The sequence below is a fragment of the Cyphomyrmex costatus genome, unplaced genomic scaffold (assembly GCF_001594065.2).
Source record: "Cyphomyrmex costatus isolate MS0001 unplaced genomic scaffold, Ccosl1.0 scaffold43, whole genome shotgun sequence".
Lineage (NCBI taxonomy): Eukaryota > Metazoa > Arthropoda > Insecta > Hymenoptera > Formicidae > Cyphomyrmex > Cyphomyrmex costatus.
This window is the reverse complement of record NW_017278534.1, coordinates 2,091,809-2,108,995: the sequence shown is the minus strand read 5'-3', so window position 1 is coordinate 2,108,995 and position 17,187 is coordinate 2,091,809. Positions and strand designations below refer to the sequence as shown.

The following is a 17,187-nucleotide window of genomic DNA, read 5'->3' as shown; positions in this document are numbered from 1 at the left end:
TTCGAACCGAAATTATCAAGCTAAACTTTGAGTCGAAATCAAATCGAACTTTGATCAAATTTTACGAGCGTCCATACGTGATTTTAATTATTTTATATAATTAAATATATACACGCATATACAATGGACAAGAATACATTAAAAATAGCTTTTGCAGCGTATTTATTTAAATTATGCTATAAAATAGACAAGACGAAAGAGACGTTGGTGGCAAACTTTGATTTTCCAAACGGAGAGAACAGAGTTTATTCAAAGACATAAAATTTCAAGAAAATAGTGGGCATTTCAAAAACTTTATACAAATGCCAACAACGCTCGTGAAATTTGGTTAAAGCTCGATTTGATTTCGAGTCAAAGTTCAACTCGAGGCTCGAGGCTCGGTTCGTGTTTTGGCTCGATAATCTGGACGCAGCTTTATAGAAATAATTATTTTAATATAACATTTCACACAATATATACCAGTATAATAATTTATTTTATTATACATTTATTTAATTATACATTTATGGAAAATGTATATATAAATTAATTTTTTCTTTTAGTATACAAAATATTTGTAAATATAAATCCACTAATTTGTTTTTTTCGATTACTTCAATAATTTCCAACGTTTCCACCATGGTGGAAGTATAATATACTTATATACTTATATTATACTTCCACCATGGTTTCCACGCCGTACCGTCGTCATAGTTACGTAATATAGATATGTATAACATGTTGATTTGAGCTAAAGAGATTTGTCGATTATACTTGTTAAATCTACTAACTACACATCAACATAGATAGTAATCCTATCAATTTTTCTTCAAGAACTTAATTATTTGAGAGATACATTTTTTGAGAGAGTAATGATGTGCTGACATGTAATGATAAGAATGCACGTCTTTTTGGCAATTAAAAAAAGTGTCTTTTGTATTTTTAATATGTTAACTTAGTTAAGTGATAGAAATGGCTGAAGGAAAGGAGACAGGTGGAACTTCGGACAAGATACATGCAATAGAAGGATATAAGGACTATTCGTCACCGAGAACATTAAAAACGTTGCAATTTCCAGAGAAGCAGCAATTAATACAAGAGTCTTCGTGGACGAAAACTGTTCCATACAAACATTGGCATAGTTATGTGAAACCTACCGACAGTATAGGTAGTATCTTTACACCTGGTGTGCATACATATCGAACCAGAACTTTAATTAGACGCAGTGTCAAGCCTGTACGATGGCATCCTTTCGGTACCGACGGTATGCTCGTGAGTCCGCCTCGCATTTTCATCGAACGATACAACGAAGAAGTTAAACGAAGAGCCGCAGTCACGGCCGAGAAGAAACGTGACACTTTGCCAGAAAATATAGTTAGTCTGAGGGATCTAATAGATAACACGTGGTTGCAGAAGAAAAATCAGAAGGCGAAAATCTTAAAGGAAAAAGAGTTATCTATACGTAGGAAAAAGATAGCAAAGCGAAGGTTGGATCGAAAGGTAATAAAAGACGTTTGCGTAAACCGTACAAATACTTTGAATTAAAAAATTAAAATTTTTTAATTTTATAATTCAAATAACAAATTTATATGCTAAAAATAACATACATATTATAGATAGTACATTATATTGAGGCAGAAATTCCGAAATCTGTAGAAGAACAATTAGCCGAGCTAATGGCAATAGTTGATGAAGAACAGAAGATAAAACCTGAGGATGTTGCTAAAGTAGTTTATCTGAGAGATCATTGCATAAGCGACCATCACCTGCAGCCATATGATTATATTAATATTGATGCAGCAAAGAAGCGTATCATTGGTAAATTGCAAGAACGTGAAGAGTAAGTACATGTTATCGTATTTACTTATTTATTTTTCTATGCTATTTTATCTCGAAAATAGTTCCTAAACTCAAATTGTTAAAACATCACTCATTGCAATATACTAGTTAATATTGTTTTATTTATTATAGTTTCCTGATATTTGTCCACATAAATATATTTACAACGATCTCATATTTTACCAGAAAATAAACAATAAAAAAATTAAGAATTATAAGATTTAAAAAATAAAAATTTTATATATAAACTAAATAATAAATATATACAAGTACATTAGTATAATTTGTTAATTAAAATACAAAGTATAATTTTACAGATCATGCTGAATTTTGAAAATATTTTTATGTGATTCTTACAGCTTTGACGCTGTAACGAAAAGTTTGGAACCGGAAATATTTGATGACTATAAACGAAGTCTTCGTAGCGCGATAGTGGATTATATCCTGATGGATTCTGATGAACGAAAACGTTTATCTATCGAAACAGTTCCTTTGGAATTCCCTGTTTTATGCGTTCGCGCGCCTATGCCCTGGCATCAATCTAAAGTCATGGCAAGTCATTCCATGCAACATAATCTTTTTATAGGCAATGAAATATTAAGAGACATCCGAGATCTATGGTTTACAAAGTAAGATTATATGAGAGGCTAGCCAAAAGATCCAAAAAAGTAACTTGTAACTGTAACTTCGTTACAAGTAACGAGTTACTTCCATTCCCTGAGAAATGTACATTATATCCTGAGGTTCCTGAGTAGTAGTGACGGCCATGTTGGAATTGTGACATTATGGCGAGAAATGCACATTCATTTTTGCGTGCCATTTGTAAATAAAGACAACTTGGATTAATGACGAGATCGCTTAAAAACACTTTGTAAAAATAAGCGGAAACTGTTCTTTCCTCCTTTGATAGTCAGTAAATGGTCGTAAAGAACACAAAGTGAGCCTATACTGGGGCAGAAACATAGTTTAACAGCTAATGAAACAAGTGATATATGCTTTTACGTATAAAATTTCAAGATAACTGTAGTTTCTGCCCATTTTTAGGACTTTCACGAGTACGAGGCTAGTCACATTTTAACAAATAAGCAAATATTAACGAAATGGCACGCAATATAAATTTTGTCGTCAAAACTTTTCCACGCCTATTAGTTTAGCCTTTTACCATAGCGAGGCACTACATACACACACACACGCACAAACATGAGCCCATATCTATGTGCTCGCCTTCGACCGAAAATGAGCACACGGACATGAGCTCGTACTTGTATGTGTAACTACCAGTTTTATCAGGCCGCCGACTAATTCGGTGTCGCTATCATCAGCACGCGGGGTTCTTGGCTGAGTACTCAGGAACCTTAACTCATGTTTAAATAATTTAAAATACAGATATATTGCTTTTATTGTCAAAAACAATTTTCTCCGTTTTAGATACCGTCAAGTAAGAATAATTCACATGCAAGATTTTGGCGTGCTTCCCGTTTTGGCTGCAGAAATTGAACCGAGACTCGATGCCTTGTGTGTTGCCGCCACTGATGTTCTCATTAAAGAATGGTTGGCCGATGTAGCAGAAATTTTTCTTGAAAAGAAATACTACTGGTCGCAGTATTTTGAAACGCAGTCCAATGCGTCCACTGCGATGATCGAGAAATATTTTCGCAGCGTCAATTCTTTATTGTCAAAGCAATTGCGGATTATGATAATAAAGACATTAGAAGATGTGAAAGACTTCTTCATGCAGTACGAAGCTGGCAATGCTTTCGAAGGAGATTATAAGGATCTCATGTTTCTCAAGTAAGACTCAATTCCTCCTTAATACTTACATACAGAGTGTAATCGAAATTGCTATCTTTTAGATATTATTTATGATGGATTTAAGAATACAATAGAAATTACATTGTAGAACTCCTTTTATAACAGTAAAAGTGGAACCAGAACTCGGTACGACGAAATTACACTGCAAACCGAGTATTATAAAATTGCACACCATAATCTCGCTATGTTTTGACAAGATCATTAATGTAGGCACTATGATACCCAAAGTTGAGACCATTTTGTTTCCGGAATTGAAAGATGCAGGTCACTTATTTCCTATTTCGCGATTCGAAGATATGGTAATTTTATGTACTATATGTATATTCTTAAAATATTCTGAAAAAATGTTAAATATTTGCGTTAAATATATAAATTCATTGCACAATCCTTCCATTACATTATTATAGGTATTGAAAATCATCAACGATGTTTTAAACGTAATCACTAAGCATATAACTGGTCCTAATAATTATCTTCAGTGCTACCAGAATTTACTGTATATTACAAGCGGGATAGCCGAGAAAAAATTAGACCATTTCTTCAAACTCGAGCCAGTACCATTGTTGCGAGAATTTGAACAACAAATAAAAGCGTATGATGCTCTGCGAAAAGAGATTTCTATGTTTCGATGTAAAGTAAGTATATATTATAATTAAGTCACAATTAATAGAAAAACTTTCAAATAATTTTTTACATTACATTCACGCACAAAAAAATTATTAAGTACAGAAAAATTATTAACCATTTAAAAATGTTTTTCAATCTTTTTATTTAAAAATATAAATTTTTTTATTTAACATAATATTTATTAATTCCCAAGAAAAATTATAGCTCTATGCCATATTTTCCTATATAATTACGTTTTAAAAATTAATAATAATTTAGATAATTTAACTGTTTTTTAGATCCCGTTGAATATGATCGAGATCGATTGCAATATTGTGAACGATACAATGAAAGAAATTCTACATGCTCTTCGAAGTAGAATATGCGACTTCTTTGCGGATGAGTTACGAGCCAACAATCGTGAATTATGCTCGATCTTTGACGAGATAGCGGAGAATATCTCGAAGATGCCAGAAACAACACAGCAGGTTGTCGAGTTGTACAACTACCTATGTGAGAGCCGCGACACAACAATGTTCAATTTGAGAAGACGATTAGCTCGCTCGGTTGAGTTGACATTATTTCTATTCGATCATCAACCGCTCTCAGACGACGACATTCATTTAAATTCACGCACCATTACCTGGCCAAAGGAAATGGAAGTTGTGATGGAATTGGCAAGCAACAGATTGAACATGAGAAAGGATTTCCTAGAAACAGTGCTTCGTACGAGACGAGATACCTTCGAAAAGAAAATAGTTACGATACAATTAGCGATCGACCAATTTAAGCGAAAGGATCCACCAGTTCTTACGATGGAGGAAATGGAACAAGCTGTAGAAGAAATTGAGCACATTTCCACAACTATGACGGAAATCCGTAAAGAAGCCGAAGAAATTAACGAGGAGGAGGGACTGTTGGACATGGAGTTGAGTCCATATATGGAGCTGCCGACTATGTTCAGCACAGTAGAAACCTTTGATAAACTCTGGCATACTGTTTTAGAATTTCATCAGAATTACGACAAATGGTTTTATGGTCCATTTGTGGGTCTAGACGCCGAACAAGTACGCGACGATACCGAAAGTACATGGCGAACTCTCTACAAATTATCACGCATGCTGACAGAAGTACCAGGCGCGAGACGTGTCGCCGAGATGGTACGAGGCAAAGTGGAAAAGTTCCGGCAATTCATTCCAGTATTACAGATCATCTGTACTCCAGGTCTACAAGCCCGACATTGGGAAGCAATTAGCAAGATTGTCGATATACCGATAGTACTAACAGACATTAGTAATTTATCGGAAATGATCGAATACGGTTTATCCGCTTTCATCGCCAAACTGGAAGATATAGCTTCAGCGGCCACAAAAGAGTACACTTTACAGCGGAATCTGCAAAAAATGAAGGAAGAATGGCAGGAGGTATACTTTGAACTTACCCCTTATCGAGAGACTGGAGTGTTTATATTATCGGCCGTGGATGATATACAGATGTTATTGGATGATCACATTCTCAAAGCGCAGACTATGCGCGGTTCACCCTTCGTGAAGGCATTTGAAGAAGAGATGCAACAATGGGAAGAGAAATTGATATCGATGCAAGACATCATCGATCAATGGTTACTCTGTCAGTCTACTTGGATGTATCTGGAGCCTATATTCAGCAGCGAGGACATCATGCGTCAGATGCCAACCGAATCAAGAAACTTTCGTAGAATGGACAAGATTTGGCGCAATATTATGTTATATGTCTTTGATAACAGGCGGGTGACCGACGCTACTATGATGCCGAACATGCTGCAGGAATTTAAGCTCTGTAATTCACTCCTTGAAGAGATACAAAAGGGTCTAAATGACTATCTAGAGAAAAAGCGTCTATTCTTCCCGCGTTTCTTCTTCTTATCGAACGATGAACTACTGGAGATTCTATCCGAGACCAAGGATCCACAGCGAGTGCAGCCGCATTTGCGGAAGTGCTTCGAAGGTATTAGTAAACTCCGTTTCACCAAGGACGAAGAGATCATTGGCATGTTGTCAGCCGAGGAGGAACATGTACCTCTGAGCGGCAAGATTTATCCAGCCGATGCGAAGGGTATGGTTGAGAAATGGTTATGCCAAGTGGAAGAACTTATGGTGGTATCGTTGCGCGATGTTGCCGAGCAGAGTATACTGGCGTATTTCGATGCCATACGTGAGGAGTGGGTACTTTCATGGCCAGGTCAGATTGTTATTTGCGCCAGCCAAATACATTGGACCAGCGACGTATACGAATCCTTTGAGGAACGTTCTACGGCGATCTATCTACGCAAATGCACTGATCAAATAGAGGATATAGTAGAACTTGTTCGTGGCAAACTAGAACCCGGTGCTAGGATAACACTGAATGCCTTGATAGTGATAGACGTGCACGCCCGAGATGTGGTAAAATTGCTAGTCGACAAGCAAGTGGACAACCCTTCGGACTTCAATTGGATAGCGCAACTTCGTTACTACTGGTTGGACGATTGCATCACCGTCTCTATGGTTACAACGAATATCATGTATGCCTTCGAGTATCTCGGCAACACGTCAAGACTGGTAATAACGCCATTGACAGATCGATGTTATAGGACTTTAATGGGCGCGTTAAAGTTGAACTTAGGCGGTTCGCCGGAGGGACCGGCGGGCACTGGTAAAACGGAAACTGCCAAGGATCTTGCAAAGGCTGTGGCTAAACAGTGCGTAGTGTTCAACTGTTCCGAAGGACTTGATTACAGAGCGATGGGCAAATTCTTCAAGGGTATTGCACAATCAGGAGCCTGGGCGTGCTTCGACGAGTTCAACAGAATCGAATTGGAGGTACTATCTGTGATCGCACAACAAATACTGTCGATACAGATGGCTATAAGCATGAAGCTTGACAAGTTTATCTTTGAAGGCACCGAGATAAAGTTGAATCCCACCTGCAACGTCATCATAACTATGAACCCGGGTTATGCTGGACGACAAGAATTACCGGATAATTTGAAAGTGCTATTTCGAACAGTAGCAATGATGGTACCAGACTACGCCATGATTGGTGAGATCACCTTGTACTCGTACGGCTTTACGGATGCCAAGATTCTCGCAGATAAAATAGTTCACACTTATAAATTATGCTCCGAACAATTGAGTTCTCAAAACCATTATGATTATGGAATGCGAGCGGTCAAAACTGTTCTGATAGCGGCCGGTAATTTGAAGCTTAAGTATCCGAAGCGCAACGAGCACATACTGGTTCTTCGCGCTATTGTAGATGTTAATTTACCAAAGTTCTTGTCCGAGGATGTTTCTCTTTTCAACGGCATCTATACGGATCTCTTCCCGGATGTGGCACTGCCTCAACCGGAACGTGACGAACTGGTGACTCTGCTGAAGACGAATCTAGGGAAGCGAAACCTTCAGGCTACCGACTGGTACGTGGAGAAGATTGTGCAAATTTACGAGATGTTACTCGTACGACATGGTCTGATGATTGTTGGCACCGCCCTGGGTGGGAAGACGCAGGCCTATCAGGTGTTGGCCGAGTCTCTGGGCAATTTATCAGGTATACGGAAAGCCACGATGCGAGAATACCGTACAGTCTACCGAGTAATCAATCCTAAAGCCATTCCGTTGAGTCAACTGTACGGTAGCTTTGATCCGGTGTCACACGAATGGAGCGACGGCGTGTTGGCAAACACGTTTCGCGAATATGCACAGTCTATCGCACTCGAACGCAAATGGATCGTGTTTGACGGCCCGGTGGATGCAATCTGGATCGAAAGCATGAATACTGTGCTGGATGATAACAAGAAACTTTGTCTGATGTCCGGTGAGATCATACAAATGTCCGGGAAGATGAATATGTTCTTTGAACCAGCCGACCTCGACCATGCCTCGCCCGCCACTGTCAGCAGATGCGGCATGATTTATATGGAGCCTTCTCAGTTAGGCTGGCAACCAATCTTTGAATCTTATAAAAAACATCTTAAAGAGAAATTGTTATTTGAACAATACGAGCTCATTGTTGAATTGATCGAGTGGTTGACCGAACCAATATTGCGTTTTATTCGATATAATTGTAAAACTTTTATAGACACATCGGAGATACATATGTTCTTGGTAAGTACATTGGAAAAGTCTGTATTTTACTAGACACATACTCGATTTAATAAGATTTTATTTAAAGTAGAATTTTATGGAAAAAGATAAACTTTTAAGCTTAAAAAATTATAATATTTTTTTGATATATGTAATTTTTCGTGTATTTTTTAATGTAACATTTTAATCTAATTAAAACTGTAGGTCCTATATGCTTGTGGTAATTGAATAACCAGCGCGCGCATCACAAGCATATGAAAGAAGTGCAACACAGATCAGAGGCTTAACGTAAGAAGAAAATTTTAATCTAATGTTTCTTTTTGTGTATTAGTCCTTTACAAGAGTATTCAGCATGATGTTGGCAGAAGAGACGCAAGTGAGCACAGTGTGGCTTCAATGCGTATTACTGTTTAGCATAGTTTGGGGCATTTGTCCAACATTAACGAGTGACAGCAGAAAAACTTTCGACGTGTATCTGCGAAAACTATTACTCGGTACTATCGAAGAGTATCCTAAGCCGAAGATATTTAAATTGACAAAGCAACAAATTTTTCCTGATAAAGGTACCGTATACGATTGGATTTACGATAAAAGGAACAACGGATGTTGGATATCTTGGATGGATATTATGCACCAGGTATTAAGGAAAACAATCACGTGAGCAATTGAAGAAATAAAATTTTAAAAAATTATATATTTATATTCCTATGTTTATACTGCCCTATTTATATATACTTTTGAAACTTACTTAACCCATAGATTTAATGAATTTTAAATAACATTAAAAAATTAATAAAAATTAGAAAATAAATAATAAAAAATCGAATCTTTTAGAAATCTAAAATTCTATAATTCGTGAATACACAAAATAGGCAAATAATAGACATTTAGAATATATGCATTTCAGGCACCTTTACCAGCAACAGCAAAAGTCAGCGAGTTGATCATTCAGACAACGGAGACGTCAATTCAACTTTTCTTTATCAAGCAATTTATGCATCGATCGATACCACTTTTGTTCGTGGGTCCGACGGGCACCGGCAAATCTGCAATCGTGCTAAACTATCTTGTATCGTTGCCACGGGAAAAATTCTTGGAGAATGTTATAAACTTCAGTGCACGTACAAGCGCACCACAAACGCAAGAGATAGTTATGTCAAAGTTGGACAGAAGGAGAAAAGGGGTTTACGGTCCTGCTATGGGAAAAAAGTGTGTGCTATTCGTGGATGACCTTAGTATGCCGCAGGTGGAGATCTACGGCGCTCAACCTCCGATAGAATTACTTCGACAATGGATAGATCATGGTTACTGGTTCGATCCGAAAGATACCTCAATGTTGCATTTGGTGGATATTTTGTTGATCACGGCTATGGTACCTCCGGGAGGCGGTTCTAATGTCGTAACATCGCGATTCACTCGTCACATGCACGTGATTGGCATCGATTCTTTCGAAGAAACCACTATGACAAAGATCTTCTCGTCGATTCTCGATTGGCACTTCGCCAAGGGTTTTGTTCCGGAGATTTCAAGACTAAGCAAAATGGTAGTGAGTGCTACTATGAATGTGTTTCTTGAGGCCATCAAAAATTTTCTGCCAACGCCATCGAGAAGCCATTACAAGTTTAATTTGCGTGACTTCAGCCGAGTCATCGGCGGCGTACTTTTGATTCCGGCTGCTAGAATGAAGGATCCCTTCAAACTTATCAGATTGTGGATTCACGAAGTATACCGAGTTTTCCATGATAGATTGATAGACGACACCGATCGCGAGACACTGTTCAAGATGGTACGATACACATGCTATGATCAGCTGCGTCAACCATTGGATAAGGTGCTCGCCAATTTGCTCAAGCCGGGTGAAAAAATGATAAAAAGTTCTCACATTCGCGACCTTTTTTTTGGAAATTACATTGAGCCCGATGCCGATCCAAAGGTGTACGATGAAGTAACAAATCTGGAGGATCTTCAAGAGAAAATGGATTACTATTTGGCTGAGTACAACGCGGTTTCGCAAACGCCGATGAATCTGGTGTTGTTTCGTTACGCCATCGAGCATGTCTCTCGCGTTTCTCGAATATTGTTACAAGATAATGGTCACGCTCTACTCGTAGGGGTGGGCGGTTCTGGTCGTAACTCTTGTGCCAAATTGGCGACCAGCATGTGCGAATACCAGATACATCAGATCGAGATTACCAGAACCTATGAATTGGCTGAATGGCGAGAGGATCTGAAACAGTTACTACTGCGCGTCGGTTGTGACGGCAAACCTACTGCTTTTATCTTCGGTGATCATCAGATTAAGGATGAGTCCTTTATCGAGGACATCAACATGATTTTGAATACTGCGGATGTACCAAACTTATATGCAGTGGACGAAAAGGCGGAGATATTGGAGAAGATGATGTCTATCGCACGAGATGTAAGCGGTGGTAAGAAAGTAGAAATGACGCCGATGGTGCTCTACAATCTTTTTATCGAAAGGATTAAAAAGAATCTTCACATAGTCTTGACGATGTCGCCAATAGGCGACACTTTCCGCAACCGTCTTAGGATGTTTCCATCGCTTATCAATTGTTGCACTATAGATTGGTACACGATCTGGCCCGAAGATGCTCTCGAGAAAGTAGCCAGAATGTCGTTGAGAGATCTTGACATCGGTTCAGAACTGCGAGAGAAATGTGTGCAGATGTGCAAACAGTTCCACACAAGTGTCTCCATGACGAGTGAAGATTATTACTTGACTTATGGTAGAAGATATTACGTCACACCCACAAGTTTTCTACAATTAATCAAATCATTATATAGATTGCATGGACAGAAAATTGAGCAGATCACCGTACAACAAAATCGCTACGAAACCGGTTTAGAGAAGCTAGATTTCGCCGCCGGTCAAGTAACGATCATGCAGAATGAATTGCATCAATTACAACCGAAGTTATTAGCGCAGTCGCAATTGAGTGACAAGTTAATGATCCGAATTGAACAAGATACTGTCAACGTGGAGGCGAAGAAAGAAATTGTAGCGGCTGATGAGGCCTTAGCGAACGAAGCAGCTGCAGCAGCTCAAGCAATTAAGGATGACTGTGAGAGTGATTTGGCAGAGGCTACCCCAGCGTTGGAAGCTGCTCTAGCAGCATTGGACACTCTGAAACCAGCAGATATCACGATCGTAAAGGCAATGAAGAGTCCACCAGCCGGTGTTAGATTAGTGATGGAAGCAGTCTGCGTGTTGAAAGGTATAAAACCAGATCGAGTTCAAGATCCGACCACCGGTCAGGTGGTAGACGATTATTGGCCCGCATCCATTAAGCTGTTGGGCGATATGAAGTTTCTGGAGAACTTAAAAAATTTTGACAAGGATAATATACCACCAGCTTACATGAAGCGTATTCGCGAAAAGTTTATAAATGACCGAAGCTTCCAACCAGATGCAATCAAGAAAGTATCAACCGCGTGCGAGGGTCTCTGTAAATGGGTGCGTGCCATGGAGGTATATGATCGCGTAATCAAGGTCGTGGCACCGAAGAAGGCTATGCTAGCAGAAGCGGAAGCTGCGTTAGCTGCGCAAATGGAAATGCTCAACGAGAAGAGAACTCTGCTGCAGGAAGTAACACAGAAACTACAGTCCCTTAATGATGAATTCGCTGAATGTATGCGCGAGAAGAAGAAGTTGGAGGACCAGATTGACTATTGTAGGCAGAAGTTGGAAAGGGCCGAAAAACTACTGGGTGGTCTGAGTGGTGAGAAGAGTAGATGGAGCGAAACCGCCGGTAAACTGGGTGCCAGTCTGGGGAATGTAATTGGAGACGTTTTACTATCATCCGGAATAGTAGCTTATCTGGGAGCATTCACAGTAGAATATAGAAATAAGTTAATCAATCAGTGGCACGCTTCTTGCATGCAAGCGGCTATACCATGTAGCACAAAGTTTAATTTAATTGATATATTGGGTGAAGCAGTAGAAATCAGGGGTTGGACTATCCAAGGGTTACCAGCCGACAATTTTTCGGTGGAAAACGGTGTAATCGTAAAGCACGCTGATCGTTGGCCTCTCATGATCGATCCACAGAATCAGGCGAATAAATGGGTAAAAAATATGGAGAAGCCAAATAAGCTAGCGATTATTAAACTCACAGATCCCAATTACTCGAGAGTGATGGAGACGAGCATTCAACTAGGATCGCCAGTGCTGTTAGAGAATATTCTAGAGGAGATTGATGCGATTTTGGAGCCTATATTGCTGAAAAACGTGTACAAGCAGCGCGGGGTACTATACATGAAGTTTGGCGAAACTGTGCTAGAATATAATCCAAACTTTCGATTCTACATTACCACACGTCTGCGAAATCCACATTATCTGCCCGAGATCGCGGTAAAGGTAACTCTACTAAACTTCATGATCACACTGCAGGGTTTGCAGGATCAGCTATTAGGCATAGTTGTGGCTAAAGAACTACCGACTCTGGAGGAAAAGAAGAATCAGCTGATAGTGGAAGGTGCGAACAACAGGAGAATCTTGAAAGAGATCGAGGATAAAATTTTGGAAGTTCTCACAACATCTGAAGGCAACATACTCGAGGATGAGACCGCTATCAGAATACTCTCGACCTCGAAGATGTTGTCAGAAGACATTGAGGCGAAACAGGAGATTGCAGTAAAGACTTCAGCAGAGATAGACAGAGCTCGTAATGGTTACAAACCCGTCTCGAAGCACGGTGCGGTTCTTTTCTTCTGTATCTCAGAGTTGACCAACATTGATCCTATGTACCAATACTCACTACCATGGTTTCTGCATCTCTACATCATGGCAATAACCAACAGCGAGCAGTCGACAGACTTGGATTTGCGAATGAAGAGTCTCAATTCATACTTTACGGCAAGTATCTATAAAAATGTATGTCGTTCTTTGTTTGAGAAGGACAAACTGATATTCTCTCTGGTCCTCTGCGTCGGTCTGTTACGCGCCGCTCGTAAACTAGAAGAAGAGCTCTGGGTGTTTTTATTGACGGGTGGAGTAGCTTTCGACAATCCTTATCCCAATCCTGGTCCCTCATGGCTATCCGATAAATCCTGGTCCGAAATCGTAAGAGCTAGTCTCCTGCCAGGTCTTGAAAAATTGAGAGAGTCCTTCCAGTCTAACGTGTCGCAATGGCAAGCATATTACGATCTATCGAACCCGCAGGAACATTCTTTCCCACCACCGTTTGAATACGAGGATAAGAATTTGAGGAAGCTCGTAATCCTGAGATGCGTGAGGATCGATAAGCTGGTCGCTGCCGTTCAGGCATTCATTATCCACCATATGGGCGCATTTTTCGTAGAACCACCACCATTTGATCTCCGGAGTTCATACGACGACTCGAGCAATGTTACACCTCTCATCTTTGTGCTCTCGCCTGGATCGGATCCAATGGCTGGGCTGATTAAGTTTGCCGAAGATAGTGGAATCTCGAAGAAGAATCTCATGACAATATCGCTGGGTCAGGGCCAAGGTCCAATTGCAACTGGCATGATTGAGCGTGGAATCAAGAGCGGCGAGTGGATCATCTTGCAGAACTGCCATCTCGCCATATCGTGGATGAAGGAACTCGACCGAATATGCGACGAGATTATTGTGCCCGAGAATACTCATCGCGACTTCCGTTTATGGCTAACCAGCTATCCATCCAAAGGATTTCCGGTGTCCATACTGCAAAACGGTGTCAAAATGACGAACGAACCGCCGAAGGGACTGAAGAACAATTTATTACGAAGTTACCTGAACGATCCTATATCTGATTATAAGTTTTTCCGTAAATGTAATAAAGTAGTAGAATGGAGAAGATTGTTGTTCTCTCTATGCTTCTTTCATGCGGTAGTGCAGGAAAGACGAAATTTTGGTCCACTCGGCTGGAATATACCTTACGAGTTCAACGAATCCGATTTACGTATCTGTATTCTGCAATTACAGGTATGGCAGTAGCTTTCTTTTATTACTTTAATAAGTATTATGGAATTATATTATAACTGTGCTATTTTGTTAATCTAGCTATTTTTAAATGATTACGATGAAGTACCATTCGACGCGCTTATTTATCTGACAGGGGAATGCAATTATGGCGGCAGAGTGACTGATGATAAGGACAGAAGGCTGCTGAACTCGTTGCTGAAGAATTTTTACAATCTTGAAGTTATTATAAATATAGAGTAATATCACCCGTTTTTAAGGCCATGTAAAATTAAAAAATCTGAAAACTATTAAATACTCTCTTTGATCATCTATCAATTTTTCTACAAGGAAAGAAAATTCTAAAGAGTTTAAGCTTAAACAAAAATATATAAGAAAATTATTCCTTAAATTTCTAAAATAAAAATTATAATTCCAATAATATTGTAATTTAATTTTGTATAAAGAAAAGAAATGAAACAAAATATTAAAAATGGAGAAATTGATAAAATTATAAAAAGGATGATTGTTAGAGATAAACAAACTTTTAAGACTTCAAGTTTGTCAGAGAAAATGTTATAAATTTTTTAAGTTTTTTTTCTTTATTAATCTATGCAATTCATATCTTTCCAGATATTCATTTTCTCCGAGCGGAATTTATCGCATGCCGGAGGACCCGGATTATGAAGGATGTCTGAAGTACATTCGCAGCTTACCAATTAATCAAATGCCGGAAGTTTTTGGTTTGCATGAGAACGCAGACATAGCGAAGGACAATCGAGAAGCGATGCAACTGTTAGCTGGTGCGCTTTTAACCCAGCCACAGATCAGCGGAATAGGCGAGTAATATATATATATATATATTTCTTTATTTTCAATTTTAAATCAATTTTTAATCCATTGAGATATATTTATATTCTTTACTTTTTATAATTGAAATATTATTGCTAAACTTGTATTAATATGTAAAAGTTTTTATGTGTGTGGTTCAATGCACTTAGCATAGACTTAATATACATTATTGAAAATATTATAAAACTGTTGTAGAAATTATTTATTGTACAAAATCACAATATTATAAAAATATTACACATCTTGCTATTGTTACACTATATACCGTAAAAAAATAGCAATAAAAATAGTGGCGTGGAATCTGCGGTAATACAACATTATTGTTTCTGCATATTATAACACAACTTGTGTAAAATTTTTATTAATTTTTATCAGGTGTCGAGAAAGACACAGATGAAGTAGTTTTTACTCTGGCCGGTGAGATTCTATCAAAGATGCGGCCACCGTTCGATATTGAATATGTATCGAGGAAGTATCCGGTACTTTATATGAATAGCATGAACACGGTGTTGCGTCAAGAACTCGTTAAATTCAACGAGCTCATCGAAGTCATCAAGGAAACATTGACCGATGTGCGGAAAGCCATTAGAGGACTGGTATTAATGTCACCGGAATTGGAGGACGTTTATTTAAACATAAGCATCGGCAAAGTGCCACTCGCTTGGGACAGAAAATCGTATCCCTCGCTGAAACCGCTCGGCAGCTATGTGAATGATCTGTTGACGAGATTGCAGTTTCTGCAAGAGTGGATCGACCACGATGCACCGAATGTGTTTTGGATATCCGGTTTCTTCTTCACACAGTCATTTTTGACGGCGGTACTACAGAATTACGCTCGCAAGCACAAGATACCGATCGACCAGTTAGACTTTGAATTCGATATCACGCGGTTTGAATCGAGAGTTAATGTTGCGCCTTCCTATGGAGTTTATATAAGTGTACGCAAAAATTTTTGTTAATATACAATCTTAAATAATAGTTTTAAAAAATTAAAATTCGAATTTGTATATAAAACTTTTCTTGCCGATGACATATTTTATTATTTACATTTTTTTTATTGATCTTTATTCGCAATGTTCTTTTTAGGGTCTCTTTTTGGAGGGAGCTCGATGGAACAGAGATACGAGATTGCTGGATGAATCTAAGCCTAAGATAATGTTCGATGTGCTGCCAATTATATGGTTAAAACCTGGCGAAAAAGCTAAATTTGACATAAAAGACGTTTATTATTGTCCAGTGTACAAAACGAGTGCTAGACGTGGTGTATTAGCTACTACTGGACATTCTTCCAATTTTATATTGTATATCCTGATCCCGACGGATCTGGACGAATCGCATTGGATTATTCGTAGTGTAGCTGCCCTTTGTCAACTTGATGATTAATAAATGCAACATGAATCATCAGAGTGATTTAAACAAAAATTTATTGAACAAATGTATCTCAAAAAACTGATGAAAAATATATTTAATGGAATTAATTACGTAGAAATATTTTGGTTATTAAGGAATTTTATGACAGATTTTACGATCTTCCGACATATTAAATGGAAGTCGTATATTTTTTCTAAGCTATTATGTGATATATTCGAGACTAAATTAGGAAGAAATAAAGAAAAAATTCGCAGAATCGGGAAATCAAAAAGCACAAATATTTTATATATTATAAATATATTTACTAACAGCAGTCACACATTGTCGTCATTTATAACATTGTTTATCTTATATATACATTATATTGCTTATTATAATAATATTATATAAACATCATAAAATTTTATTTATAGATTATTCGATTAAAAACATGATCATTCTCACTTGATTATACATGATCGGGATTGTACATGCTTTAAAAATAGACAGTGATCTTTCTCTATCAGGTACATATCCAAGGAGCAATTCTTATGTGCAGAATAAATATTCTGTAATGTACAAACACATACATGTGTATTATGGAATGTAATATGCATAAGAGAGACTACACGCAAAATTCCCTTTCTCTTTGCGAAAATTATGGAGGCAGGAATGCCTTCTCTAAAAGTATCACGATGTCTCGTATACATATTCATTAGT

General features: G+C 38.2%; 1 protein-coding gene across 1 annotated transcript; it reads left to right on the top strand.

Annotated features, from left to right (window-relative positions):
• The first annotated feature begins 951 nt into the window (after window positions 1–951).
• On the top strand, window positions 952–16,500 carry Dnah3 (dynein heavy chain 3, axonemal). The gene is made up of 13 exons (XM_018544186.1): window positions 952–1,479; window positions 1,596–1,819; window positions 2,178–2,447; window positions 3,247–3,609; window positions 3,719–3,929; window positions 4,038–4,265; window positions 4,536–8,360; window positions 8,671–8,976; window positions 9,247–14,289; window positions 14,368–14,525; window positions 14,899–15,104; window positions 15,493–16,055; window positions 16,204–16,500. Exons 1-13 carry the CDS (start codon window positions 952–954, stop codon window positions 16,498–16,500), a joined length of 12,222 nt encoding a protein of 4,073 aa, XP_018399688.1.
• The last annotated feature ends 687 nt before the right edge of the window (window positions 16,501–17,187 follow it).

Coding starts and splice junctions, on each gene's coding strand:
- Dnah3 (XM_018544186.1), top strand. CDS start 952: ATGGCTGAAGGAAAGGAGACAGGTGGAACTTCGGACAAGATACATGCA. Junction 1,820..2,177: donor AAATTGCAAGAACGTGAAGA/GTAAGTACATGT, acceptor TGATTCTTACAG/CTTTGACGCTGTAACGAAAA. Junction 4,266..4,535: donor TTTCTATGTTTCGATGTAAA/GTAAGTATATAT, acceptor ACTGTTTTTTAG/ATCCCGTTGAATATGATCGA.